Source organism: Aulostomus chinensis, chromosome 17, assembly GCF_037954235.1.
Source record: "Aulostomus chinensis isolate RoL2024-O1b breed Wild chromosome 17, RoL_Achi_v1.0, whole genome shotgun sequence".
NCBI classification, from domain to species: domain Eukaryota; kingdom Metazoa; phylum Chordata; class Actinopteri; order Syngnathiformes; family Aulostomidae; genus Aulostomus; species Aulostomus chinensis.
In genome coordinates this window covers 20,788,402-20,814,827 of record NC_141336.1, presented here as the reverse complement: position 1 = coordinate 20,814,827, position 26,426 = coordinate 20,788,402, and the positions used below count along the sequence as shown (strand labels likewise).

At 45.0% G+C, this 26,426-nt stretch overlaps 1 protein-coding gene and 2 long non-coding RNA genes across 16 annotated transcripts; 1 reads left to right on the top strand and 2 right to left on the bottom strand.

Annotated features, from left to right (window-relative positions):
* Nucleotides 1–378: 378 nt before the first annotated feature.
* LOC147246740 (uncharacterized) lies at nt 379–1,632 on the bottom strand. Of its 4 annotated transcripts, none has more exons than XR_015109731.1 (4): nt 1,181–1,632; nt 908–1,097; nt 649–813; nt 379–551 (listed from the first exon to the last, which is right to left on the bottom strand). It is a non-coding gene; the product is annotated as an uncharacterized LOC147246740 (long non-coding RNA). The 4 variants fall into 4 exon arrangements; XR_015109730.1 differs by having other exon boundaries at nt 379–669; nt 761–813; XR_015109732.1 differs by having other exon boundaries at nt 379–594; nt 761–813.
* Nucleotides 462–25,318, top strand: ccdc9b (coiled-coil domain containing 9B). Of its 8 annotated transcripts, none has more exons than XM_086182381.1 (16): nt 1,002–1,473; nt 1,566–1,598; nt 1,712–1,776; nt 4,695–5,691; nt 11,706–11,813; nt 11,959–12,063; nt 12,212–12,367; nt 13,360–13,509; nt 18,448–18,626; nt 20,837–20,886; nt 20,996–21,046; nt 22,138–22,234; nt 23,954–23,984; nt 24,089–24,638; nt 24,715–24,797; nt 25,159–25,318. In XM_086182381.1, exons 5-16 carry the CDS (start codon nt 11,706–11,708, stop codon nt 25,183–25,185), a joined length of 1,587 nt encoding a protein of 528 aa, XP_086038507.1. In that variant the 5' UTR covers nt 1,002–1,473; nt 1,566–1,598; nt 1,712–1,776; nt 4,695–5,691; the 3' UTR covers nt 25,186–25,318. The 8 variants fall into 8 exon arrangements, with proteins under 8 accessions (XP_086038506.1, XP_086038507.1, XP_086038505.1 ...); XM_086182379.1 differs by having other exon boundaries at nt 1,566–1,776; nt 4,695–4,819; nt 5,528–5,691; XM_086182380.1 differs by lacking the exon at nt 1,002–1,473 and adding an exon at nt 462–505 and having other exon boundaries at nt 1,566–1,776.
* On the bottom strand, nt 3,299–26,426 carry LOC147246738 (uncharacterized). Of its 4 annotated transcripts, XR_015109735.1 has the most exons (5): nt 26,032–26,426; nt 23,922–24,005; nt 21,898–21,968; nt 21,713–21,798; nt 3,299–4,203 (listed from the first exon to the last, which is right to left on the bottom strand). It is a non-coding gene; the product is annotated as an uncharacterized LOC147246738 (long non-coding RNA). The 4 variants fall into 4 exon arrangements; XR_015109734.1 differs by lacking the exon at nt 3,299–4,203 and having other exon boundaries at nt 21,186–21,798; XR_015109736.1 differs by lacking the exons at nt 21,713–21,798; nt 21,898–21,968.

Genomic DNA, 26,426 nt, shown 5'->3' with positions numbered 1-26,426 from the left:
TTTCCAAAAGGGGGTTGCGCATTTGTGCGGTTTAGTAACAATATCTGGAGTTGACTTGTCAAATGACATGGAAGCAATTAAAAAAAAGATAGGGGGTGGGAGGGAATTCTTTCAAATATTTTTTTAAAAATAGGACAATAATCATGTAAAGATACTTGTGTTATATTTGTCGTGTCAGAGAAATAACTGAGTATTTGGGTTTGTACAGAAGTGCCTTCACTGCACTGCAGCCTGAGTTATGTCTGACACTACTAAACCAGCTGGAGGTGAGCTCTGACTACTGTCATCACGCTCCGGAGGGTTACTTGTACCTGTTTTAGATGAATGTGTTTATATGCTAAAAATAATGTTCAACAATAAACTGGTCATCTTGTTCTGTATCATTTATTCTAAATATGTTTGCTCTATATTCATCAGGACAGGACTGAAGGAGTTCTCCATCCCATCCTCTGTGACCGGCAGGATTTTCTTTACTTCCCACATCCTCGTCCTTGATGTTCTCCATGTACGTGTCCTCCTTGTCGCATCCCATTATTCGTCACCACCGTGTCCTTTGCACCGCAAATGAACATCAGAAAACGAGTGAGACGGTCTCTGAAAACGGATAAATGACAGATTGGTGTTTCAAGAAGGCCTGTAAACTCCCACCATCCCCTCGTTTGCTCCTCTCTGTAAAAGATAAGTGGAATTTCAAGATGGAAGGAATTCGGTCAGTGAATGGCAGGTGAGGTGAAGCGAACGTCTGGAATGGACGCGTCACCTTCTGGTCATTGCCAGAGCCACGCCCCCCTCCGGCTCCATGTGAAAGTCATCCTATAACAGAAGCAGGTTGTTGTTGTTAAACTAAGTGAACATGTTTGCATGCTGTATGTTAAGGTTCCGAGGGACATGAAAGAAACGGACTCACGTGATCGCCTGTGATGGAAAGATGCAAAAAAAAAAAAAAGTTAAAAATGAGAAAATAGACACTTGGCCAGTGTGTAAAATGTGGGCGAACACACCTGAGAAAACGCACTGACCGGATGTAGGAAAGCATCGACGCACGCGTCAGCGGGACTTCCTCATTTTGTCTTTGTCGGCGAGTGCAGCAGAAAATCCTTTCCCAGTGGAAAAATGACAGGCATTTAAAACGTTTATTCGCTGCAGCTTGCAGAAGCGAGCAATGCCACGCGCCACCCACCTGCAGCAGCAACAAACCGGCGCGTGTGCGTGAAGTGACTGTTTTTGTAAGGTACCACTGAGACGGAGTGGGTGTTCTCATCCAGCGCACAACCCCTCGTGTTCTGATGTCGCTTCTTGATTGTTCTAAGTGAGATGCAATTCGGCTGAAACGTCTGAGAGCGTTTATTCTTCAGTTAAACTGAGAGTTCCACCGAAAAACATCAAGAACACAGCAGAACGCTGAAGGAGGGAACGTAACGTGACGAGTGTTGGCTGGGCTGAGTTCTACTGCCGCTGCATTTTCACCTCGAGGTACTCGGAGTGTCGGGTGCATAGACGGGAGCGGTGATTGGTCCTCTCGGTCTTGCCAATTTATTTTGACGTGAATCTCCATTTTTATCCAGGCAGGTGTCTTCAGACTGGGACTCTCGTCAAAAGTGAGGTTTGCAGGGGATCTGATTCTGTGGAGTCTTATCGTTACCCTTGTGTTCATGAGTGTTTGTGTGAGTGCCGTCAACCTAAGACGTCTCCTCTTTAACACGTCATCGAGCTCTTCAGGTGTTTCTGACCCCATGGAGCCACGGGGAGGAGCGCATCAGAGGCTAAAAACACCAGGTAATTTCCTCTTGCCGCCAGAGCGACGCAGTCATTCGAAATGTAACTGAAATTGCAAAATGGATTGTCATTTTGAAACCATGGGAATGTGAAGTATTTCTTAGAGGTTTATTTTGTGTCAAAATACATATTTATTTTGCCCCCCCCAACATAAAAGTTTTTGATTTCATGGACTGACTTCCTTACTAAGATCCCTGCGTGTGTGCGTCCCCTCTGCATGTCAGGCAAGACTTGAATGCCCTGCAGAGAGAAAAGAACTCTCGTGACAGTGGGAAGTGAACGGCGCCCTCTGGTGGTGAGGGCCGCTCAGGAACCAGAGTGTCTGCTGCTGAGCGGAAACAGTAGGGGAGACTGGGGTCGGTTGTCCCACAGCTCGGTCGCCCCAGTGCTTATTACAGCCACGCTAGAGGGCGCCGTTTACTAAGTTGACACATAACGTTTGACCTGAGTCGTCCTCGTTTCTGCTGAGCCTTCCTGTGAGGTGAGGAGACATTCTGTGTTTTTTCTTGTTGGAATGTTTTTGCATTAAATGTTTAACAAATTTTTGTTTGACAAAGTCCTTTCGTCCTGTAAGCAATACGTTTCTGTTCTGACTTGTCTTTTTGTTTTTTTAAGTTCAGATTGTTTTTTTCTTGCTAATCTTCAAGCACCGGCTCCACTGATGGTTCATATTATTGAACACTTTTTTTTTTTTTAAATTAGGAGATTCCCGTCCTTTTAAAACAAACAAACAAATCCTGTCAAAATTCGGTTACTCTGCCTGAAATCATTTTCATGGCTTTTTCTCACATTCCTCCCTTTTACCATTGGCTTTGAGGTGAAGTTGTTCAAGCAAACAAATGAAGTAACCGAAGCGGTGCGGTGAAGCCGCCATCAGTAAATCAGTGAGACTCACGCACTCGTTCTGTTTCCGTCGGCGAGTGCAGCGGAAAATCCTTTTCCTGGAGAAAAATGACAGAAGTTACTTGGTTCTGGTTTACGACCCCACGGAAACAATCAGCGACACGCACTACTTACCTGCAGCGACAGCCAAACTAGTGTGTGTGTGTGTGTGTGTGTGTGTGTGTGTGTGTGTGTGTGTGTGTGTGTGTGTGTGAAATGAAGTCTGTTTGGATACGTGAGGCACCTTCTGAAATAAGACGAGTTGGTGTTTTCATGCTGTGGGCAAACCTCTAATTATGATGTCACCGTCTGATTGTTCCGGGACAGGTTAGGTTAGGGTGCGAGGATGTTTGCTGCTGTGTGAGACTGACTGACAGCTCCAGCTCCAAACGCAGGTTACGGATGAAGCAGGCGGTTGATGGTCAGGACGTTGCCAACCTCAACGCTGCCGGCCAGCTCGTGTTGTGCTCTGAATCAGAAAAGTTTTGTCGTGCTCAACAATTTTCCCCCCACGTTTTTTTTTTCTTTTCTTGCAGGCTGTACTGGTTCACGCTTACACCAACAAAGTGCGCTGTAATTCATACAATCTATGTAACCTCACACCAGGAGAGCGCAGGAACATTTGCAGCTTTATTCATTCACTTATTTGTATTTTAAGCCAAACCAAGTCTGAAGCCGTTGGTTTGGTTTGAGCTTCTCATCGCCAGGGTTCGTACAGGTGCGTTGCTCACCGGCGCCGTTCACGTTTGTCGGATTCCGCTCGAAAGGTCAACTTTTCATGGGACATCGTAGGAAGGAGAACAAAAAATGTTTCTGAATGCTGAAATAAAACAACGGCAGGCAAAAAAAATTTCATTTCCTTTTCCCACCAGGTGGCGCTGTGACCATTCCATCCCAAAATTTAATGGGTTCCTCCTCGGCCTACACCGTACTCCTCCACTAATTTAGGTGAAAGACAAACCTGCAGACGTAGCTAAAAAGTAGCAGCGCCATTTCAGTTGGTCTGGCTCTTCTCCACCAGTGGAACTGGAGGACACATCTTTCTCTATTCAGCCAGATGGAGACATCACATCAGGGGATGAGGGCTGATTTGACTGGTTTGGCAGTCCTAGAATAAACTGGGTCCGTCCCTGAACCGCAGACATGTTGACGCTTACGTTTTATGCTTCTAAAAAAACCAACAACAAACAACCTGCCAAACCTGATGCTGTGCCCTCAGCTGAAGGGAACTCGAAACACAGGAACGACTCATTTGATTTTCATCTCATTACACAGTGTTGGTGTGTTTGTGTTTACTTCCTGTAGTTGCATCTTTAAGTCTTCTTTCTTGCATATTGAATGAAAGCAAAAAAAAAAAAATCCTCTCCTGTCCATCCCAAAGATCTCCGCTCCTGGGAAGCCCCATCAACCATTTGCTGGGGTGGTCCAGTGTGTTTTCAGGGCCTGGCGTCGCTTTGGGGCCCCCAGTATCACTTTAGGTTTCTTCCTCTTAGTGGCTGTATAGTGACCTCTGGTGGTGAGGACCGCTCAGGACCCCTGAGGTGCCTGGGTGAAGCAGAAGAAGAAACCTGAGACCTGAGAACTGGGATTTAGGAGACCGTGGCACTAAATCTATTATCACAAGCATTTTTTAAAGATTATTTCTATTGTTTGTTTATAGTTTTTCTTCATATTGCCCTCCATCTCCATTCGAGTACTGTCTCAGTTATTCAGATTTTCTCCAATGTAAATTTTAAAATTCTGTGGGATTTTTGTAATGGATTTCAAGGCAAAGTGCTGTTTAGAAAGGATATAGTCTTCTTGCCTGGGGACGTCCTTGGTCTTTTGTCTGTTTAGAGTCAATGTGTGTGTGTGTGTGTGTGTGTGTGTGTTTTCCAGCCAGGCTGACAATTACATTTGTACCAACAATACCAGCAACTGATGTTCACAAAGTCGAACCAAAACCGCCAAAAGTGTGAGGTGGCAGCTGTGTTTGATCCTGAACGATAGTAGACTTATCTCATTCATCGCATTCGTTCATTCCCTGTCATTCACAGTTCTCCTTCAGAACCTGCCCCGCCCACCTTGACCTGAGACCCCACGCACCTGCAGCCCTCTGTCAGTCACACACCTGTAGCTTGCTCCCCACTAGGACTCTGGACGTACACCAGTCAGATCACCTGTAAGCTTCCTACCTGTCCATCTGTTCTATCTAGCCTGTTGCATTCCTGCCCGTCTGCTCTCCTGGTTCGCCTCCTTCTCACGCTGCCTCTAAATTACTCTTTATTTACTTATTTATTCATTTATTTTTGCAGGTTTCGACTGATCACTTTTTGTCAGTCTTTGAATGATCTGATTCTGGAAAACCCCTAATTAAAGGAACCCATTCTCCTACCCCTTGTTCTGCGTCCCAGGCCGTCCTCGAGCTGGGACGCGTATCGTTCGTTGCTGTATTTGGATGGAAGATTGTCAAAGAGTCACGACATCTCTCATTCATCAACACAATTAAAGCAACTTTGATTGACTTAACCAAGTGAATTTAAAGTCAGTTTGCTCCGAAGTGATCTTCCTGATGTTTTGAGCAGTAAATGCTGCAGGAACAATATCTGATCATTTACTGGACCAATGAGTGTGATTTTATTTATTTTATTTTTTTGAACTTGTCTCGTTTGGTCATGAAGTTGCAGTACTGCAAAACTACAACTCTTTGCTGTAAACCTATGAATTTTGAATACAACCAGGCAGTGGGCTGATACTTCAATCAGAACCTGGAGTAACCTGGAGAATTCAAGCTCAAAGCGTTTTCATGAATGCAGCATCGGCAGCAGTGCGCGCGTGCGTGTGTGTGTGTGTGTGTGTGTGTGTGTGTGTGTGTGTATGTGATCTCCAGGTGCTCCCGCTGTCTGAAGATTCACCAGCCTTGAACCTCTGTTGCCCAAAACTGTACATGTGAATCGACCTGCTGCTGCTGCTGCTGTGGTATCCATGGTAACATGCCACTACTACACCAGGGAACGGATAAGCTCACAATACCATAACTAGCAGAAAAAAAAGGTGAGGATTTATTGGGGATTTAATCATTTAATTAACAGGAACATTAATGCCCGTTCGTTTATTATTTAGTTAACCGTTAGTTGACTCTTAACTAACAGTTAATGAAGCATTACTGATGTGTGGTAATTGGGTGGGGTTAGAGTGAAGTGTTACTTTAGGGATACACGTTCTAATATTTAGAACATTAATAAAGGGTTAATTACGCCTAAGTAATGCTTATTCAGCCCTCTTATACATAACCAAGTATTACTTAATTGTGTTACCAGTTATCATTAAGCAGCTACTTCATTCCACGCAGTTTGTTTCACGGAGAGCTTGATCAGAATGACTCTTGAGTTCACTTGTTGCTAGGGATGCACTTATTCCTTGAACTGTGTTTTAATCCCTACATAAGTCAAATGTTTTTGTTTGTTTACAGATTTTGCTCATTGGCAGGATTGCTCCGTGTGTGCTATGTGGTTTCAGCTATGCTAAAAATGTTGTAGCGCCAGCAGGTGACTAGCAAGAGTCTGTTTGTTTCCATGAATTCTGGAATTTGTCGAACATCGTCGGTGAGTCTCAGCCGATTGACTTCACCGCAGCTCAGCTCGAGAGGCCCGATGCCGTTCATCAGCCGCGCGTTTGCTGCTCGCTGTTTCCTCTCAGACGCGGCGGCTGGCCCCTCCCCAATCTTTAGACATTTCTTTAGCATGTTGTCTGGCGGTTATAAGGCAGCTGTTGAAATCACAGGGGGAATAATAACATCTCTTATGTCACGTCTGGATTTCTATTGCTGGACGATCAAATAGTCTTGCTTTTTGTCCCTCATCTCACCACCAGGACACAGTCTTTGTTGTTGTTGTTGTTGTTTTAAAGTACTTTTACACAGAAGCACCTTCTCCACAATTTAACACCTGCAGATGGACATGAAACTGTAGCATGCAGAGCCCTGGTTAAATATCATCCAAGAAAATGAAAAAAAAAAAAATTTCAAAATTGAGAAAACCTCTCCATTCTGAGCAACTCTGCTCACATTTAACTTCGGCTGCCACGAATATCAAGATTAGAGAATGATGAAGTGTTTGAGTGGAATGGTCTGGCCGTTGCTGCGCCACGTTTACCTCTGGGAGTATTACGCAGTACTTGTGTCTTTGTTCGTGTTTTGCTTTTTGTGTCGTGACCGTTGCAGCGGATGGAAGGTTCTGCTGTGATTAAGTACCGCAATGTATATTACAGAGTTTCCTGTAAAGGAAGGGAGAGCTGCCACTTCGGCCGCAGCTCACGGAGGTCTGAATGAATGAATCAAAGTACGCACAGCAACTTATCAGAATGATTAAAAAAGGCTGCAGAAAACCAAACTGATAACTTAAAAAAAAAAGAAGATTTAATTCACTTCTAAATGTTGTGAAGGTTTAAGAGGCTGTCTTTGAGCAGAGGATAAGTGAGGAGAGGAAGGAAGGAGGGGAAGGAGCAAGTGCGTTAAAGAGGGAGAGAGAGAATGGGAGAGCATATGTGCAGGAGGGTGGGAGGGTTGGGGAGAGAGAGAGAGGGGGAGAGAGAGGACAAGCGGGTGGGTGCTGTGAAATCCGTTAACAGGGGAGCTCTGTGCATTTGCTGGATGTCTTGGCTCTTTGCCCAACTTGGCTCATTGTGATCAAGGCATGATCGTCGACTCCAGGCAGCTCTCTGCGCCGCCTCGGCTGCCTCACGCCTGGACCCAGCCTTGCTATCAGCGCTGACATGGACAAACCCGTGAGTGCCTTCTCTCCTTCCCCCTCTCTGCTTTGGTATTAGGTTCTGCTCTGTCGCAGATTCAGCTGTGGCTACATGCAGCATTTCAGTTGTGCCTCTCTCTCTCTCTTTCTCTCTCTCTCTCTCTCGCTCTCTCTCTCTCTCTCTCTCTCTCTCTCTCTCTCTCCCCTGGTGTTGCTCCTGTGGGAGGTAGGAACGCTGGGTACAGAGGAAGCTTTGGCAGCTTTCTCTCTGCAGGCCCACCCCTCCCCTCTGTCCGGGCATGGGTGCCGTCCGCTGGCTGGCAGACCCAAAACGTCGCTGTGTGTTTTGTGATTGTGCAGCAGCAAAGCAAATATACAATCACAGAACCACTCAGATGAACCCAGATTGGTACCGTCCTCACTCAGATCCGAACCGGTTTGGTTTGTGAAGCCCGGGGTTCTACGGTCACCAGCGCTGGTCTTGCTGAGGTTCAGAGTCGGCACTGTGTCTCTCCCTTTCGCCTATTCTTGGTGGTATGTCCTCATGGTCTGTTGTGTTTGGATACCCTGACAACTAAAAGCTGTGAGGTAACCACTTTCCAGCCCGACGCCTGTTTGAGTGAACTTTTCTCGTGCTCACCGTATCGTCACAGCTTTCGGAGAGCTTAGAGAGACAGTTGGGATGTGTCTTTGTCATTTCTCCTGTGCTGACACCGGCTTTGGCTCTCTCAGTGGAAGATTTAGGTGTTGTACTCATTGCCAGTCATTCTTTCCAGGCGTAACAGTGGTGACGAAAGAAAAAATGTAGGAATGTTTTTTGCAGTTCCAATGTGACGGTGCTCACCAGCTGTGAGTCATCAGTCTGTGCAAGTTAATATCACATGAGAGCAGCCAGGGTTCTGTTGTCATCACCGATGCAACAGTGGTGGATGACTTACTGACTCAGTAATGCTCCTCTGCATCTACTTCCTGTCTCTGTCAGCGCTGAATAAGCGTTGAGAATGGGATACGTGAAAAAGATGGGTTTTTATTCATAGCTGCGTTGGTAACTTTTCTGTTTGACGGTGTTTTTGGCACCTCTTCTCAGCCCTGAATGACGACGCCTGATGCCAGCGTCAATCTAAAGTGTGAAAGACGTGTTCTGGCTCAGTTTAATGCTCCACTTTTCTAAAATAACTGTGCCTGGTTCTGCGAATATCTTTCCGTTGAAAAAAGCTGAAATGGAAACACCTCCGTAACTTTTAAAAATCCTGTGTTGAAACTGAAGCCTATTAGGGGCGGTGACCCTTTATCCTGAAATACAAAAGGCCACTGCTCCAGAGGCCTGTTGCGTGGGGGCCATCGGGCACTGAACGCAAGCTAATTAGCACGTAGCATTAGCCGTTAGCTAGCTAGCACTTGCAGCAGTAGAAATCCCACCACCCAAACTAAATGCAATCTTAATGATACTAAAAGTCACATATGAAGTCATCTCTAATGTTCTACTCTAATAAGCTTACAGATAAATGTTTAGAAACTCCATCGTGTGCTGTTTAGTGCCGTTTAGTGCTGCTCTTCTTAGGTTGAATAGGCGCTTTGCGCTCCTGAATATGTACATAGCCGATACAAGACATGCACACCTGGTAAAAATGTATTTAAAAATTTAAGGTAATACTTTATTTTGTTTATTATGGAAACATGATTCACAGGTTGCATATAAAGTACTTTGTAACACTGCTGGGTATGAATTCATACTAAATTACATGTGGGTTTAAGTAGAGGTTGGGTCTCAAACCCGGCATGCAGTGTCACTGAGTAAAATCTGAACGCTTCTCTTCTTGTAAACAATATAAAATATTGGAAAAAAGAAAATAAAGTGATTAACTATAAGAGAGATTAGAGGAAAGAACACCCTCTGATATTGTGTTTCAAAGTTTTCACACAAAGCTTTGTCGTGAATCCCAGATCGGCTCCGTAGTCAGAAGCTGAGATGAAGTGAGCAGTTAAGACGCAATATGCTTTTTTTCTGTGGTGCCGTCTTCTTTGCCAAGAGCAGGACTGTTTGAAACAGCAGGTATCTTCTTCTAAGGAGAAAGACCCACTTTGTGACCAATGCTCATTAGTTAAATGATAAGATTGATGCAACAGTCATGTGACAGCCGGGAGCAGGTTCACTTAACATGCACCTGACATGCTCAACAGGCACCTGAGCCGGACCTCCAGTGACCTGGTGCTTGTTAGAGGTAACTGGCCTTCTGAGATATATGCCCTTTAATTGGCACTGCGGCCGGTTAAATGAAGCGCAGCTTGACCACTCCGATATCCTGCCAGCTTAAGAAAGATGAGACGCAGGCTTGATCAGAGAGGAACCATTAAATTACAGCAGGCCGTAAGAAATGAAATCTAGTTAATGGATCCCTGTTATCCCTCTGAAATACTGCCCTTATGTTGTCTTTGTTCACATATGAGTGTTCCTCCGCTGAACAGATCTCTTGTGCGAGTTCTCAGTAAATGACATATTTTTGTAAAATGTCTGTGACAGCATGGGTCCTTCTCCTAAAAGGGCAGCACATGCCTAGTCGCTGTTCCATGAAATCCCGTGGCATTTTTCAGTACGGGGCCTCTTGTCGTGTGAGGAGGCATGCCCTGCTGACCACACTGAGATGTTTGGGATGCTCTGAATACGCATTCTCCCTGTGTAACCGAGCTGCGTGATGAATGCTCCATCTGTGGCTGCGAGGGGCGAGCATGCGACTGTGTTTTGTGTTGTCGCAGCAGACGCACTGGTGTGGAAATAGAGAGATTTTTCAGCAGAACTGTCTATTGGCCAGTCCCTTAAGTGATCACCAGGTGGGACCGAGACATGCGAGGGGAAATGGGACGTAAACAGCAAGAGCGATGGCTATGATGACAAAAAAAAGCAGAGAAGGGTTCAGGTCAGAGAAAATCCAACGTTGTTGTGAGACTTATGGATACTTTCACGATTCCTCATCAGTTTAATGCTATATGCTGATCATCAAACAGGGTATGAGTGAGGTCCGAACAAACTTTAGTGAAAGCTCTGGCTTGGTTAGTGGATTACTGTCCGTGCAGGCGGATAAAGAAGGCAGGGATTACACCGGCCGATGCTCTGTAGAGTTTGTAAAGTGGACGTTTTTTTTTTTTTTTTTACCAGTTTCATCATTGCTTTAGCTGCCATTCGCCATTAACTTCAAGCTCAAATATGTGACCGGCTCTCTCTGCATTCTGAAGTTACAAAGAATTAATGCAGGTGATTAAAAAACAAAACAAAACAAAAAAAACAAACGGCCGTTGGAGGTCAAGACACCTATTTGTAAGTAAATTAAAAGACAAAAACAAATTAACTTTTTAAACTTTGGATTTTGAATTAGACAATTTGTTAAAAAAAAGAAAGAACGAATCAGTGTCGTTTGAGTTCAGCATGTTGAAGCTTACAGAGTAACCGTTAGGAGTCTATTAAATTTAGAAACATCCCCAACTTGGCTTTGGTTCCATCTCATTTCAGGTGGGAATGAATGGCCTCAACAGTCTTTCCTGTAATATTCTCATTGTCTTAAAATGAAGGACAGCCTCTCACTTAGCATGGCATTAGCATTCTTCTTAGCTAACCGCTAGCTCCCAAAACCACTATCAATCAGCCACAGTAATTGAGTCTGTGCAGCCTCCAATGTCTGCCCGTGATTTTCCGACCACATGTTGCACAAATGTAAGTTCTATTAATTTATATGATAATGATCTCTCGGTGTGTGAAGGTAATAATCTTGTGAGGTGTGTGTACCTTGTTCCTCTCTGGAACATTGCGGGATGATTGTGTCTCTCCGCACTGACACACACAACTTCCCTTTGTGGTTCCCAACGCTACTGGGGGAATATTTACTGCGCCAAAGTGGGCTGATTCTTGAGATACTTTTTTATGGTGTCGTGATTTTAATATTTTGAGAGTAACAAGTCTTTCAAGTCCCAAAACAAATGAGGTTGCAGGTCATTTGAATTAAAGCGAAGTTGTAGGTCAAAAAGTTCTACATTACCTTCATCTATACACTCACCACGTCCTGTGGACGAACTTGCTGATCAGATTTAAATGTGTATCCAGTTTTTTGATGTCAAATTCCTCCAGAGTTTGTGTGTAAATCATTTGTGAACCTTGACATCTTTTGTCGAGTTCAATTTCTTCCTGCGCCATCCTGTAGGCTGAAAATGCAACGCTGAATGTTTCTGCTGCAGCGCAGAAGCGAACTCGGCTCACAGTTGGCCTGATTTTGATTCGATCTGAGCTCTTATTGTCAAGACTGATCAAGGGTATATCGTGTCCTCTCTCAGATGCCCAGTGACATGATGCCCAAAAGGGATCAAGAGAGGGACTTGGAACTGGACAAGAAGATCGAGGCTCTCCGCAGGAAGAATGAGGCACTCATGAAGAGGTACAAGGTAAGGCCAAGTGCCCAAGGGCTTTGTGGGAGTCTTCACGTGTCATTATCATGTGTTGAAATACAAGCCAGAGGCTCCATGTTAAAAGCCTGCAGCTCACACATGCTTCCTGATTAGTTATCTGTTTCTGTTGAGTTGCATTTAGGAGGTGGAGGAGGACAAGAAAAGAGCGGAAGAGGAAGGAATGGCCCTGCAGAGCCGTGTGGGTAAAGCTGATGACCTCAGTATCACCATCAGCAAGTCCAACACTGTGAGTGTGGATGACACAAGAACTGTATGTGCAGATACTCACTGGTCTAATTAACGCCTCACACCACTGTCAATGATGCTGGCGGCACATAATTAGAGAATGACGCCATGGCAAATCACGACATGTTCTTTTCGGCGCTCGGGAGCAGGATAGTCGAGTGGTGGTGGCGAAGCTCTTCAGCGGTGGTTCACCAGCTGGGAAAGGACAGCAGGAGACTGGACCTGACAGAGGGGAGGAAGGTCCTCCACCCGGCGCTGGCAGAGGACACAAGAAGCAGCTGACGGTCACCATGGCAGGCAAAAAGGTAAACGCAAGGATTGTGCAGTTCAGTTCAGGGCCACAATAGATCAGAAAAGACATTGTCTGCTATTTATTGTACATTTATCTACCCCTATATTATAATATATTATATTATATTACATCCATCCATTTTCTGTACCGTTTATCCATTAAGGATCACTAATATATTATATGATAAAATAATATATTGTACACCTATATTTACTTTGTTTTCCTCACTGCTTTGCCTCATTGTCTTTTATTTTCAGTGTAATTCTATGTCTTTACAAAATGGGCGTTATTAAAGTGACAGACCGGATTTTTTGAAGCTTTGTCGTATCTGGTACTTGACAATTGATGAGGTTGGTTTTTAGTTTAGTTTAGTTTAGTTTTTTTCTTTTCTCAAGACAATCCATGTTTCATCATTGCACCTCAGCAAATTTGAGCCTGAACTAATGATGCAAGGTCAAAAGGGTCAAGCTGACCGAAGCTCACGGAAATTTCCTCCGCAGCAAACAAAGTTGACTTCCAAAAGAGGAAAAACTAAACTGTCTTTTTAAGGTCTTACGATCCGTATAAACTGCATGTCAGAACCACCGTCAAATCTTCCTTGCCCTGTTACCATGTTGTTATATGATATTAAAAATGAATTCTTGGTCAGTACCATCAGTCTGTCAGTTTGCCGCCATCATCCAGTTGAAAACATCAAATTGCACAATACTTTGATTTATTCAAAACTGAAAAAACTTTAATCAGAGGCATTTTGCCTCGACGTGCTTCTGTATGTGAAGTCAGGGCAACATGGTCGTGGTAAATTTAATAAAAACTATGCGAGGACCTGGCTTCTATCACTGCTCTGCAGAGGGTGTCATGTGTAAGGTAAACGTTTAAATTCTGCACAGTCAATTTTCACACCAAGTCAATGTTCCGGTTGACGATCCAGACCCGTGAAGCACGAGGACTCTTGTACGGTGAACCTCGCCACAGTCACTCCAACAAAAATGATTGTCTTTCAAGGGTAAGAGGGTGGTGAGTGAGAGGCCCGAGACGAAGCCAGGCCCTACAGATGTCAAGAGCCCGGCTGAAGAGGGACCGGCCAGGCATGTAGAGTCAGCGGGGAGGGGGAAGCAGCCACGTCACGTGACCACGAAAGATAAAGCAGCGCAGGTTTGGACACACTGAACACTCCGCCGATCACACGCTTCAGTATGTAAAAGCAAGCATGCTCCGTCCTGTCTGCCTCCATTCTCACATCTGCCTTTGTTCCCTCTCTGCCACTGCACTGGGCTGTTTTACATAGATGTCAGACATGTCGACTGGCCACACCCCTCCAGTGATGGAGCACAAAGGCTGGTGGACAGGAGGTGGACCAGGGCTGTGACTGACTGGTGAAGGATTAGGGGGGGGGGGGGGGGGGGGCTGCTAATAGAGCTGTTGATGCTCTGTAGAGTCAAAACTGAGCAAATTGAGCCTTCTCCAAAATGTCATCCTACTCAGTTCTGGTGGTTATTTATATTCCTTCCTCCCACTGAGGAGATTTTGTTATATATTTAGCAGAAAGATCACCTAACCTCTGGGTCTGGTTGGCCTTATTTGTGCGGAACAAGGTTCACAATTTCCCTCTGGGGCCATGACAGTTTCAATAACAAAAACCTCCTTATTCGTAATACAATGAGATGGGAGCTACCATGCTATGAACGGCCTCACCGTCCTCAGCCTGATAACACAGACAGACTGACAGACTCAGCGCACATGCGGCGGTACCCCTGGCTGGGCGGTGAAATGCCACATGGTCGCTGGCCCCCTGAGTATGCAGAAACTCTGAAACAGCTGCTCTGCCTGAGGTTGAAGATTGAAACGCACACATTTACACATGCGCGCACACACACACACACGAGCCGCTTGGTCAATAAGACAATGCACAGCACAAGCAGCTGATTCTCGCCACTGTAAGTGCAGACGCAATCTGGTCGCAGGAGGACTCAAAGGAAGGGGAGCAGCTCAGCGAGGCTCACACGCGCTACATCTACGGCCTGAACATGCTGTTCTCCCGCCTTTTATTTCTGTCCCTTTATTTATCGTGTGGATTGAATCAGCACTTGAACAGTAGCCAACGCTCCAGTGCACCAGTCATCTGTGATTCCCGGAGACCTGGTTGCAGTGTGGCTGCTGTTTACATAACCGGTGTCATTTAACATGGTTTAGGAAAGAAGCAGGGAAAAGAAAAAAGAAAATACCCGGCGAGTATTGAGGGTAAAATGAGCGCAGCTTTGCCTGAAACATTTTTCAAATGCCTCAGTAATGAAAATGAGAAGGGTGTGGTTGTCTAGCTGGAGCACCTCACGGGTAGACTGTCAGTTCACACACTGGGAATGAGGGGAAAAAAGAAACGGGAGGAGAGGAAAAGGGGGGCGACTCCTGGCAGCCCACCGTCTGGTCCCAGCCGCCATTTCTCCACTCTGAAACCTTAAGTGGTCTGCTCTCCTCTGGCATGATTGTTTGGCTATTCCCACCATCCTGAAAGGGCTGATTTGATCTAATTAACATTCGACTGCCTTCTCACTCTGAAAAGGCTCATTATGCTGCCAAAGACAGGCCTGGCGAGGTGCCAGGCTCCACGATTCAAGGCGGGGTGGGGTGGGGGGGTGACACAGAGAAGGGATGAGAAAGAGGACAGGTAGAAGGGTTCTGTTTGTGTGCGTGTCAGACTGTATTTGGTTGTGAGGAGACTGTGTCATTGTTGGTGAGTGCACTACCCCCCCGTCCAGTGTTTATTGTATTTTCCTGCGGCTGTTCATGCGAGTGTTGCTGTTAATGGCAACATGACTCATCCAGTGTGTTCACCCGAGCACAGCCTGCAGTCAGAAATACACCAGGACTAAATTCACACCCTTCCCCTCCTGTTAAACGGTGCGTCATCTTGTCATTTGTGGTGCTGATGGACTGTGCTGGGCCACACTGAACTCAACGCTGTTCCTAATATTTTGTCGGTTCCGTTTCTATTAGGATTGACCAAAAAAAATCAAAATAGTAACACCTCTCAGTGCAGTTCGACAGCCATCACGAGAAGCATTAAAATAAAACGTCCCTCTCAAACATGAAGAGACGATTTAATTCAGGGCTGTTAGATTAGTCTGCTTCAGTTAAACCTGAGTGTAAATAATGAGTCCTATCATAAAGTCTCCCTATAGCACCATCAGTCCACTAGAGGGCAGCGTAGGCCTCTACTTCTCTCGGGGTGAGCAGCGTTTGTTGCAGCTGGGATGTGGCTCCTAGCAGCCATGTTTAATTGGCTGGCAACAAGTTGCTGTGTCACACTCATTGTTGCTCGGCTCCTCCTCCTGAGGTTAGACGAGGTCAGAGACACACTGAGGGGCGTTGGGCTGTCAGAGTAAAGCGCCGTGTACCTCGCTAAGACGTGGGACATGTTGGCATGAATGTTGGCCTTCAGTTTTAAAACCAAACGTCCGTAGATCCAGATCATCTAGCCAAAAAAACGACCCTCTATTTGAAATACAAGGCAGCAGGTTTGGAACGAGGCTCTTGTCATGAGGCCCAACTCCCACCTGCTCACTTTATTATTTAGCACACATACAAAATGATTCCATTCCGATTTTACTGTTCTTAAATTTCTAAGTCATTTCAATACTGTCAGCATGTGAATGGAAAGAAATACACTTTCTTTTTAGTGAGGAAGGTGGCATGATACAAGATAGCCTCAACGTACGAAATGCATCACTTTAAGAAGGGTTTTTATTGTATATTTTCAACTGCAGGTACACTTTGACTCTTACTCCATAAAATGTCAGACAAATCACATCACTGTTGTTCTGCTGGAAGAATGTAAAAAAAAAAAACAGTTCCATTCTTTTACAAAAATATACAATAAATAATGAACTGTTCAATAAACCTCAGGTTTACAATTGACAGACTACAATGTTTTTGGCTCCATGAGGAAACTAAAGCTATTTTAGGTTGTGTGTATCCGTACGTGTGTGTACGGTTCCTCAGCTTCGCACTCGTTGAGGAAGTGCACAGACGGAGTGAGAGAGTGTTTAGCGTTACTGAAGGTTTTATGTATTCTAGTCCAACTCATGCTTGTGTCATTGTTAGTATTTTATATGGCCAATTTTACCACCTCCATTTTTTTTCTGGACTGTTTTGTCTCTGGAGCTCTTCTCAGGACCGGTGTTGCAAAATCGCTGTTCGCTCTGAAACACGTTTATAAATGCATCTTGTCTGCTGCTTGCAACAAATTCTGTATGTGTCCCTAACAAATAAACCATGAGCACATGAATGAATAAGAATGCAGGCTCTTGCAACGATAAATGACAGCAAAACACAGAGACGCGAAGATAATTTATGACATTTATTCATTTCTGTGTTTTGCTGTTTTCTGGGGACATTTTTCTCCTAATGTACAAAACAAAACAAGCTAGAACGGTGATCTAAAAACCTCAATACTAACAGAACCATGGGCTTGGTGAGCAGCCCCCCCCCCCCCCCCCCCCATACACATCCATCACAAACACCCCGGTACAGACTTGCAAACGTGTCATCATGCACACCCATTTTTCTAGCGCTTGTCCCCATCTGCCTCCCCGCTGGCTGGCGTGATGATGTCGCTGGAGTAGCTCGGAGCTGTCTCCCAGATCAGGCGTGCGATAAAAAGGCTGACTGGGGAGGATGAGCTTCAAAGGCCCGCCGTGTACGCCACATCACAAGCAAAGCTGTTCCCGCCCCTCTGCTTCGCTCTACCTTCCCCTGCTTTGCACTTTTTTGATGTGTTGTGTAACAAGTGAAGGTCAGACAGCCTCTGGCTTTCTAAACGGTTTTGGTTAACAAATACGCTGTAGTACTCATTGCGAGGCGTTTTTTTGTTTGTTTGTTTGTTTTTAGGCCTAAACACATTTGAAGGATGTGAAGTGGAAGCAGAAGAAGAAGTATAAATATAAGATAATTCTTTTTTGATATATTTTCAAAAAATGTGAATCCCTCTTAGCACTGGCCAGACTCACGGAGCAGCCTCCACCCTTCCCACTGAGGACAAGCCTCCCTGTGAGGCCTTCTTGAGACAAGAAATTGAAAAGCGCTAATTAGCAGGCCGGCTTTGGTGGGTGGTAGCAGGAGACAGCCTGTTGGAACATGCGAGAAGTGCCTTCCCCGGTGGCCCCAGTGGCCCCTCGGGCGGGAGGGCAAGAAGTGAGGGAGGGGAGAGGCGATGGAAAACAGAGGGATGAGCACAGATGCCATGTTCTTCTCTAATTGCTCTCAGGAAGGCAACATGTTTACTTGTCTCTGATTGGTGCACACCTGAGGGGGAAACATCCCCCGTTACAATGGCTGCGCGGTGCTGTTTATCTGTCCCTCACCCTCGCTGTCAGAAATCCTATTCAGAGTGGCGTGTAGATTTTTACTCAGATCCCATTATTATGATACAAACACTCCCAGCCAGATTGCTTTTACAGCATTTCCCTCCGAGCGCAGCGTTGTTTGTAGTTCTGGCTCTCTCCCGGGCTTTGGAACAACAGCACACAGCCTCCGTCCCCCTTTGATGTGATAAAAAGCCGACACCACATCTCCCTTTAGTATTAGCGGGCAATCCTTTCAGCCCTCGTCACAGTAATCAATAAACAGGTTAAGAGGGGGATGGAGGAAGGAGATGTAATTGCATTTACTGTACACTGCGCATTTCCTGGATTATTATCTCAAAGAATTTGATTGTGTTGCCATGGAGTAATCACTGTAAACAAACAAGGAGCTTTTAGCAATCAAATGGGAGCTGACAGGAAGCAACTGACTTCCATAGAAAACCAGTGAGGCAGAATTTAGGGGACTATAAATAAAATATTTCCTTTGAAACCCCGCCGATGTGTATATATGCTGTTTAATTATTTGCTTAGATGAGAAGCTGCTCTTGTTTATGTCCTCTCCTGTTTAATGTGAGGGTTGCTGCTTGGCCGGCTCCCTCCTCTGCTCTGATTAGTGAAATAATGTGTTTAAGTGGCGGCGCTCCATTTACTGATGACTCAAGACCACCCTGATGTAAATCTACATTAAAAACGCCTTCTCTGAAATACACTGGGCTTTTTTGTCTTTTTGAAGGAGCCTGAAAGCCCTCAGGCCAGCACAGACCTTAACATCCCCACATCGAAAGAGGAGCAGGAGGAGTATCTGCGGTGGAAGAAAGAGCGCGAGCAGATCGACAGGGAGCGAGTGGCACGTCACAAGAACGCCAAGGGCCAATGGAGGCGGGCGTGGGACATGGACAAAACAGAGAACATGTAAGACTTCTTACCGGTCGACCCCTCTGGAGGCCCTGAGCCAGTTAAGCACTCATTGACTCCATCAATGCTATTTCTCACATTGGAGAACTTTTAAAATCTCTGTCCAGGAAGTGTGTGATTTAAACATGTAGTCTTCACAGCCACGCCCCCCCCCCCCCCAATTGGTCGCTGAACTTGGTTGTTGACAGTGGAGGGTTGTTTACCTGTGCTGCATCTTAAAGAGCCTTTAATTCCCATACTATAGATGTGAAGGATTCCTGATAATGTCACGTCATGGAATAGTTTACTGTTTACTACTACTATTACTGTTGATCAAGTAATAAGTGCAGGAAATGGGGGGGGGGGCACCAAAATATTTACAGATCATCCCTGAGTCCCGCTGGACATTTGGACATAATTTCAAAGAAATATCTCTCAAGGCGTTGTGTTAACGAGAACAATACAATATTGTTTTTATGAGTCACAAGCCTTTTCTTTTTTTTTTTAAGAAATTCTCCCCCCCCCCCCCCTTGTTCTTTTTATTCGGTCATCAATTCCACCTTTTAAGCACGAGGTCTTAGTTGCCTGATATGACACCTCCAAAAATGTATTAATGGCACCGTGGGACAGGAAATACCTCCAACGCTACTCTGATGATGTTTATCAATCAAACTGGATACAGTGGAGCAGCGCAGGTACTGGGAGGCTATTAGAACTCCTCATCCTCTCAAGTATATTCCTTATAATAATAATAAACCCATTTTCAGCCTTTTTTTTGTTGAAGATGCTATAACTTTGGAAACATAAATCATCTTGCGACGCTCTCCTGAGTCACCAGACGCACTAAACAAGTAGCTGTTCATATAAAAACACTGTCAGGACCCCTCCCCTCCTCAGTTTTAATTCCCACGAGAAGATTGTGAAGGGATCCATTCACTTTTAGTAAAGAACAGCTTGGCTCTTTCTAGTGAGATTAGTCAGCAGCATGCCCCCGCCACATGATCACAAGGCTCACCATGTCACAGGGTTTTGCAGATGGACCACACCACCAAATGTCTGTAGTATTCAGGCAACTCCATGAACAGCCTGTGAAGCTACGATACCAGAATCTGTTGTGTCATCGTTCTTTTTTTTTTCTTTGAAGACCGAAATCTTCAGCAGAGCTTCCTGAAAATGGGCCAGTGAAATGAACACACTTGGGTCTTGTCCCAGAATTCCTACCTGCAGCTTGGCGCAGGCGCGTTCGGGCCTAATCTGGGCTATTTATAGCTCACTTGAAGCACCGATGTGGGGACTCTTGGGGTCAAATAATCATTACTGGCTGTCAGAATTCCCTAGTTTTCTTCAAATCAGCATGAAAAGACACTTTGGGACAAGGCTATCACCTGGAATCCCTTTATGACTGTGACATGACTTACAAGTATGAATCGTAAGAGAGATATAACCTGGACCGGAAGGAAGCGCAGCGTGGAATGCAAACGTTGTCAAGTTTGATTCACAGAAATATGGTCATCTATTTTGTTCGTTAATTGCGGGATTTGCATGTAGTATCGAATATTAATGATGATATTTTTAAATCATATTTTGAATTGACTGTCAGACCACTGATGCATTTTAGCCTCACGTGTGCTGTAAACCGGACGTGTGTGAACCAGCTATGGTCCCTCAATACACAATGTCCTTTGAGGCTGTCCTTAGGGCTCAGTGGGAGTTTTGGGGTGGAATCTCTTGGTCTTAAATCTGCTTCATTTTGAATTTGCATGGTCAAATCACAAAACAGCACCCCAAACTGTACGGAGGATAAAATGCAGCTTTCGGTGTCGGTCGATTTCAAAATTAATTGTAGAGCTCCGAATGTCCAAGTTGCAGGATAAATTAAAGTGCTATTTAAAGAGGCATCAAAATGTAAAGAGACAAGGGAGGAGTGGCTATTTTTAGCCAGGGATAAGGGAAGGACATGCCTTGCCTTATTTGGAGAGGCTTTAAACAAGATCCTCCAGTAAGAATAGGGGAGGACGTGTGCCTTTTATTCAACAATTGAGACGGTTTTAGTGGATGTGAAGTCTCCCTTTGTTGCTCCACCATTTTACAGCCCAGTGGTAACTGAATAGAAGTGAATTCAGAACGGCCTGTGGATGTCGGTGAATGCAGATAGTGGGCTGTTAGTTTGTCGGAGCTTCGGTACGGAAACACACGACTTGCGATGGTAAATGTTCCTTTCTGCTCAGGTTTTCAGACAAATCCCTCCCGGATAGAGACTGGGGTCCTCCCAGCAGAGGTGAGACATTCATACAGCACAAACAGAGAAAAAAAATACAATAAAACCCTTGAACGACGAAACAGGATGATAACATGAGTTGTATTATCCATTTATGTTTGAAATCCAGGTGGACGAAATGCCAGAAGAGGACAGCACAGGTCTAGCGCTGACTCACGAGGTAGCTCTCAAGGTCGTGCTCAGATACACACACACACACACACACACACACACACATATATATATATATATATATATATATATATATATATTTTTTATTCACAAGTTCATTGCCTTGAAGCAAACCTATATTTCCTGAGAATAACTGAGAAGAAGATTCACATTTTAAACTGTCTTTCTTTTTAAAAGGATTTTGGAAGTACCTCGCAAATACAATTTTATAGACTTCTATTCCAGAGAAGACTTATAAATTTAAGGCACGGTCGACTTATTGAACAGGGTAGTGGGATATGAGCTCGCTCGGGGACAGGAACCTTTATTTAAGTGTACTCAGGAGTGTTTGTTTTACTGAACGTTACAGTAAATATCAAACACTGATGGAACTAAACAGTCATTGTGGAGAGGCACTTAGTCCAAATCAACATCCGATCATTCTTCAGTGGAACCAGTTGTGTAACAGTGCCGGGCGGACTGAATTGTTTCACAGTGTCACTTCCCTTGACTGGATACATGTAAACTAAAGTACTTTTTCTAAAATATTCTTACTTAAAAGTATGGTTCCTCTAATAATGATTAAATAATAATTCTAATACACCAGTCCTCTCTCAAGATGGGATACGGGGTCACGTGTATCGGACTCGGTACTGACGCTATCGGCCCACTTCACCTGCAGATCAGATGTCAGAACGATGGTGCTGATCCACGTAAAGGACCCGGATTCCCTTCAGCTCCTTGTGCTGGGCCATGACACCGCTGTGACATCACATGAGACAAATCTCTATCCACACACTTCAAATACACTTTTGGGAATACAAATACGAAATCAAGCACAATGCGTTTGTGCATACGTACATTTGTTCTGCTCAGCAGGAAGAAGAGCTGGACGGTTTACCACAGCCTCGTGATGCAGCTTGAGACGTGAACTATGAAAAGATGATATCATCTCATTCTGGGTTTAGAAACCTGTAGTTTGTTTATCGGGGCAGCCAGACAGGGAGGATCGAGTACTTTGATCTGCCGTCATGCCGGGTCATGGCTTTTTATGCTGACTGTGCATTGTGATTTTAAACCCTCTGCCTTCATCTGTCATAGGTCATGAGAAACGAAGCAAAGACAAGGGAACTAAAAATGTGCAAGTGATGAGCAGTAAAGCAAAAGGCAAAGATCGTCTGACTGGGCGGGCCAGGAGGTCAGTAACATCTAATCGTCCAGATTGAAACCTCTCTGAGAGCCTGATGGTAAACATCTTGAACCGACCACTGGGACGCTGAGCGTCTCGCAACGCAGGCTCGATTCGTACGAGAAAATGCACTATGACTAATGAAATCAACTGTGGGAAGGATGTGGTTTCCTGCACTGTGCCTTAATGCACAAATTCCCCGGGATGTCTTTAGACTGATTTAGAGATGCAGCGGCTGACCAAACAACGCAAATTGCCCCATTCATGTCTCACTACATTAATTTCCCCTCTCTCTCCCCTCTGTTGTGAGACAAACCCGTGCATTCGGTGGCGAGGAGGCTTTCAGGTCGTGTTGTTACACAAGGATTGCTCATAAAATCTCAAAAAGCCACTAGACTGTAAACCAGGAAGTGAGGCATTCAGGTCGTTCTGTTCAGTACATGATCCCACCGAGACTTTTCTGACCCAGTGATGGCAAAGAACAGGTGACTGGAACAAAACAGCATCCTGTTCCGAGGCTGGAGTGCTCTCACGCCTGCCAATGGACGCTTGGAAAATTAAAGCCAGTGTCACATTTTGCAGAGCCGATACGAAGCTACGATGACGTCTTATCGACATTCGTCTATTTGTTATGTCAGTCTTAGGTGAGTTTTGTCCCTCCCCGGCTCCAGATCCTGTCTAAATGTTTAGGGTAGAAGCATCACACTCCACTCACGTAACACATCTGCTGCTTTTAGAGAGCAGGGATGATGAATGCACGCTGTTCGAAGTCCCAGAAGTAAAGCCGGAAATGGAGGGACAGGGGGAAAAAAAAACAAAACAACAACTCACTGATCCATGGTGGTGTGAGTAGACGAAGACATCACAAAGTGTGAAAATGTGCAGACCAAGTACCCACGCGCACACGCACGTGTGGTGAATGTATGTGGGAAGAACAGGCACCGTGGAAGTCCCAAAATGTCATACGATGAAGTGAGAAGTGTGTGACAATTGTGTGTACCGGTATGTATGTATGTCTGTGGAAATGTTGGGGATGAAACGATTGATGTAACAAAATTATTTGGACATTGTTGGCAGTGAGACGACTCAGCCTCAGACTTTTTGATCCATATTCAGGCCAAAGAGCTCCCTCTGTTCTACCGGACAACACTTAGCATAAATCACTGGCCCGGCTCTGCCCATACTTAACCCTCCGTATCTCCCAGCACCTTAAAAACGTATTTACATTTTATATCCTCTTTCTCTAGCTCTCTTTTTTTTGGAGCGAAGGAGAGGTTTTATCTCCTCACAGGGCAGGACCAGCTGTTTCCTGTTTTCAGGCTTTACTCTATGCTAAAATAAACTAAACTGAGATTACAAGCTATGAATTCACATTTACAATAAAGAAAATTCAATATGTCAGGAGTGTGTTGGTACACGGGGTCAGTGGCTCGAAATGTTTTGAAACAGCTTCCCCCCCCCCCCCCCTCTTTTTATGGAAAAAAAAAATGGTGAACAGAACAAACCACTTCTTTCTTTCCTCAATAAAACAAAAACGATGAAGCTAAATGAAAGATATGATTAAATTACATTCAAATCAACATCCGAATCAAGATATGAAACCATAAGATTAACTGTACTGACATCATTTCCCGGCTGAAATACAAACAAGAGGAGACGTTTTAACGGGGGAACTAATTTCTGCGCGGTCGCTCACCAGCTCTTGACTGTAGTTCTGTCCTTTTTCAGATGGCAAGATAATGAAGGCGATAACTTACAGGTGAGAGGTCAAGCATTCCCTCTGTGGATAGAAACAAAGAATTGCTTTGACAAACGGCATTAAAGTAGCAAAAACAACTTGTCATTCTGATTTTGGCCCCGTAGACTTCTGACACAACACTGGAGGAATTCCTGGAAGAACTCGATGCCCTCACTGAAGCTGAGGTAGACGATCAGAAAAATCAGGACCCAAAAAACAAACCAAGCCCAGATTCTCTTAACATGCACGAAGAGGTGAGCGGGCCCAGCGGTACTTCGGCAGCTACCATGAAAGAGGACACCCCCGCCGAGGGGAGGGCAGATGCCTCGTCCCCTCGGGCTTCGGAGAAGAAGGTCCGCTTCTCCGAGGAACTCATCCAGGGGACTCCCACGAGGCAAATCGCGGGCCATCAAGATTCTCCCAGCTCAGAATCAAGTCCGAGCCCCTCGATAGCCCCCTCACAGAACAAGGTCAAGCGCGAGGTGCAGAGGCCCACCAGGGGTAAAAGTATTCCATCCCAGCAGCAAACTTCAGAATCTAAAAGTTCCAAAAGGGACACCACCCCCCCCACAGCCCCCAGCTCCCCCCCTCCTGAAAAAGCCTGTGCCTCTCTACAAGAGAGCTCTGTCCAGCCTGTGGAGCTCGCCAAGTGCAACATCAGCAACACAAACGCAGGTATGCTATTAAAGCTGCAACGCCCCTGACTTTTCCTGATGTGGTTGAACGCGTAGCTGATGGATTTCTTCCACAGAGGAACTAATTGACTCCGGCTTGTCTGTCTTGAGCCTGGGATCAGGAGAAACCCACCCAGCACACTCCACCAGCAGTGACAAGGTCAGTGCGACAGACGAGAGTCGATAGAAGTGTAAATGGACTGATGGAGGTGCCAATGGTTGTTGATGTTAAATGGATGGCGGGGGGAGGGGGGGGGTGATATATCTGAACAACAGCTATGTAATATTCAGTCTCAGTTTAAGCGTATTCACCACCTCTGAGGCCTGCTGGAGTGAGCCAGAAATAGTCTCCTGAGAGAGTCTCTTCATCTCATTCACCACGGGAACAGCCTGTTACAAACGCCTACTTAAACCATTCATATAGAGAAGTGTGATACATAGATGTGAATTTATTTTTGGGGGGGGGGGGGGTTAAAAAAAACAACAATGTTTTCTGTTTGTTTCTTTTTTTTTCTCTGCAGGCAAGAGAACATGGCAAGATTGTTTAACTTTTTCAGGATGAAACCAAGCGACACCAAGCCTTGCCTCTTTGTATTTGGATGCATCGTTTTGCTTCAGGCAGCTCATTGTAGACACCATGTTTTATGGCTTACGCACACACACAAAAAAAAACAACAACAACCCTGGTTTCATTTTGCTGCAGCGTGTGTCGCACTCGTTTAAGTTTGGACGAAATTAGAGGTAAGAAGTCGTGAGAGGCATTTAAGAACCTGTTCAAACGTTTTGACATCCAAGCACTTTATGAGTATTGAAGCATGTGTACTGACACTTGGTATGCTGCTTGAGTGCAATATCATTGAATGTTTACATTTGTATGAAGGTTTCAAGGTACATATCAGATCAAGAGACGAGCTAATCAGTTGAACAGATCGGCCTTGACGGTGAACTTCTGCCACAGTCCAATTATTTAGTGCCTGATTCTGCCTTAGAGATGTTTTCACCAATAAAATAGTCTGTATTTTATGTTGATACGGTGGTTATGAACCTGCTGGAGTCTACGTTTCTACTCTGAAACCAACATGAAGCAAATACTTCCGCTATCAATCAATGAATCAATGGCCTTTGATCAATCGGAGATACGGAAGTGACCCAAGAGACATTTTTACGAGATCCTGACCAAGACACTGTCCAAATTCCTAAAATGAAACCACTGACATTGGCTTTTGGTTTAATAGACAAACACAGACCACAAAAGTGTGGCAGCGTCACATTTCACCATTGACTGCATTGACATGGACTTGTGAACCATCCCGATTTAAAAGAGAAAAAAAACAAAACAAATCCAATTGTTTGTGTCTGAATTCGAATTTCCCAAAAATTGTACTGGCACTTACTGTACTGGTCTGTGGAGAGAAGAGCTCCTGAAGATGTTAGCATCGACGCTGCTGTAGCTTTAGTTCTACCAGGGTTGTAGAGCGTTTTATTCTCTAAAGGAGCAGCAAATAATGCCACTGAAGGTTTTTCTCCACTGAAACAATGTTTTTACTGGAGCACCAACTGGCTTCACCTTCTACATCAGCTCGTTCATTTGACCGGTTGGATCTAGCAATGTGACAGAGGCTGATAGCCCGCTGAGTATTCCTTGAAAGTGTCTGCCCTTTCCCAAACAGTCTCTGCCAAGAACTTCCCAGATGTTCTGTGTAACATCTGCCGTGTCAGTTAAGGTGAACGCCACATCCTGTTTATGATCAAACAGGGAAAAGCCACGACCACGATGCTGAAGTCCATG

Bases quoted from the DNA above. Each gene is read 5' to 3' on its own strand.
- ccdc9b (XM_086182377.1), top strand. The intron at 13,510-18,447 runs GTTTGGACACAC...GTCTTTTTGAAG, and splicing joins CGAAAGATAAAGCAGCGCAG to GAGCCTGAAAGCCCTCAGGC. The intron at 24,639-24,714 runs GTATGCTATTAA...TTTCTTCCACAG, and splicing joins CATCAGCAACACAAACGCAG to AGGAACTAATTGACTCCGGC.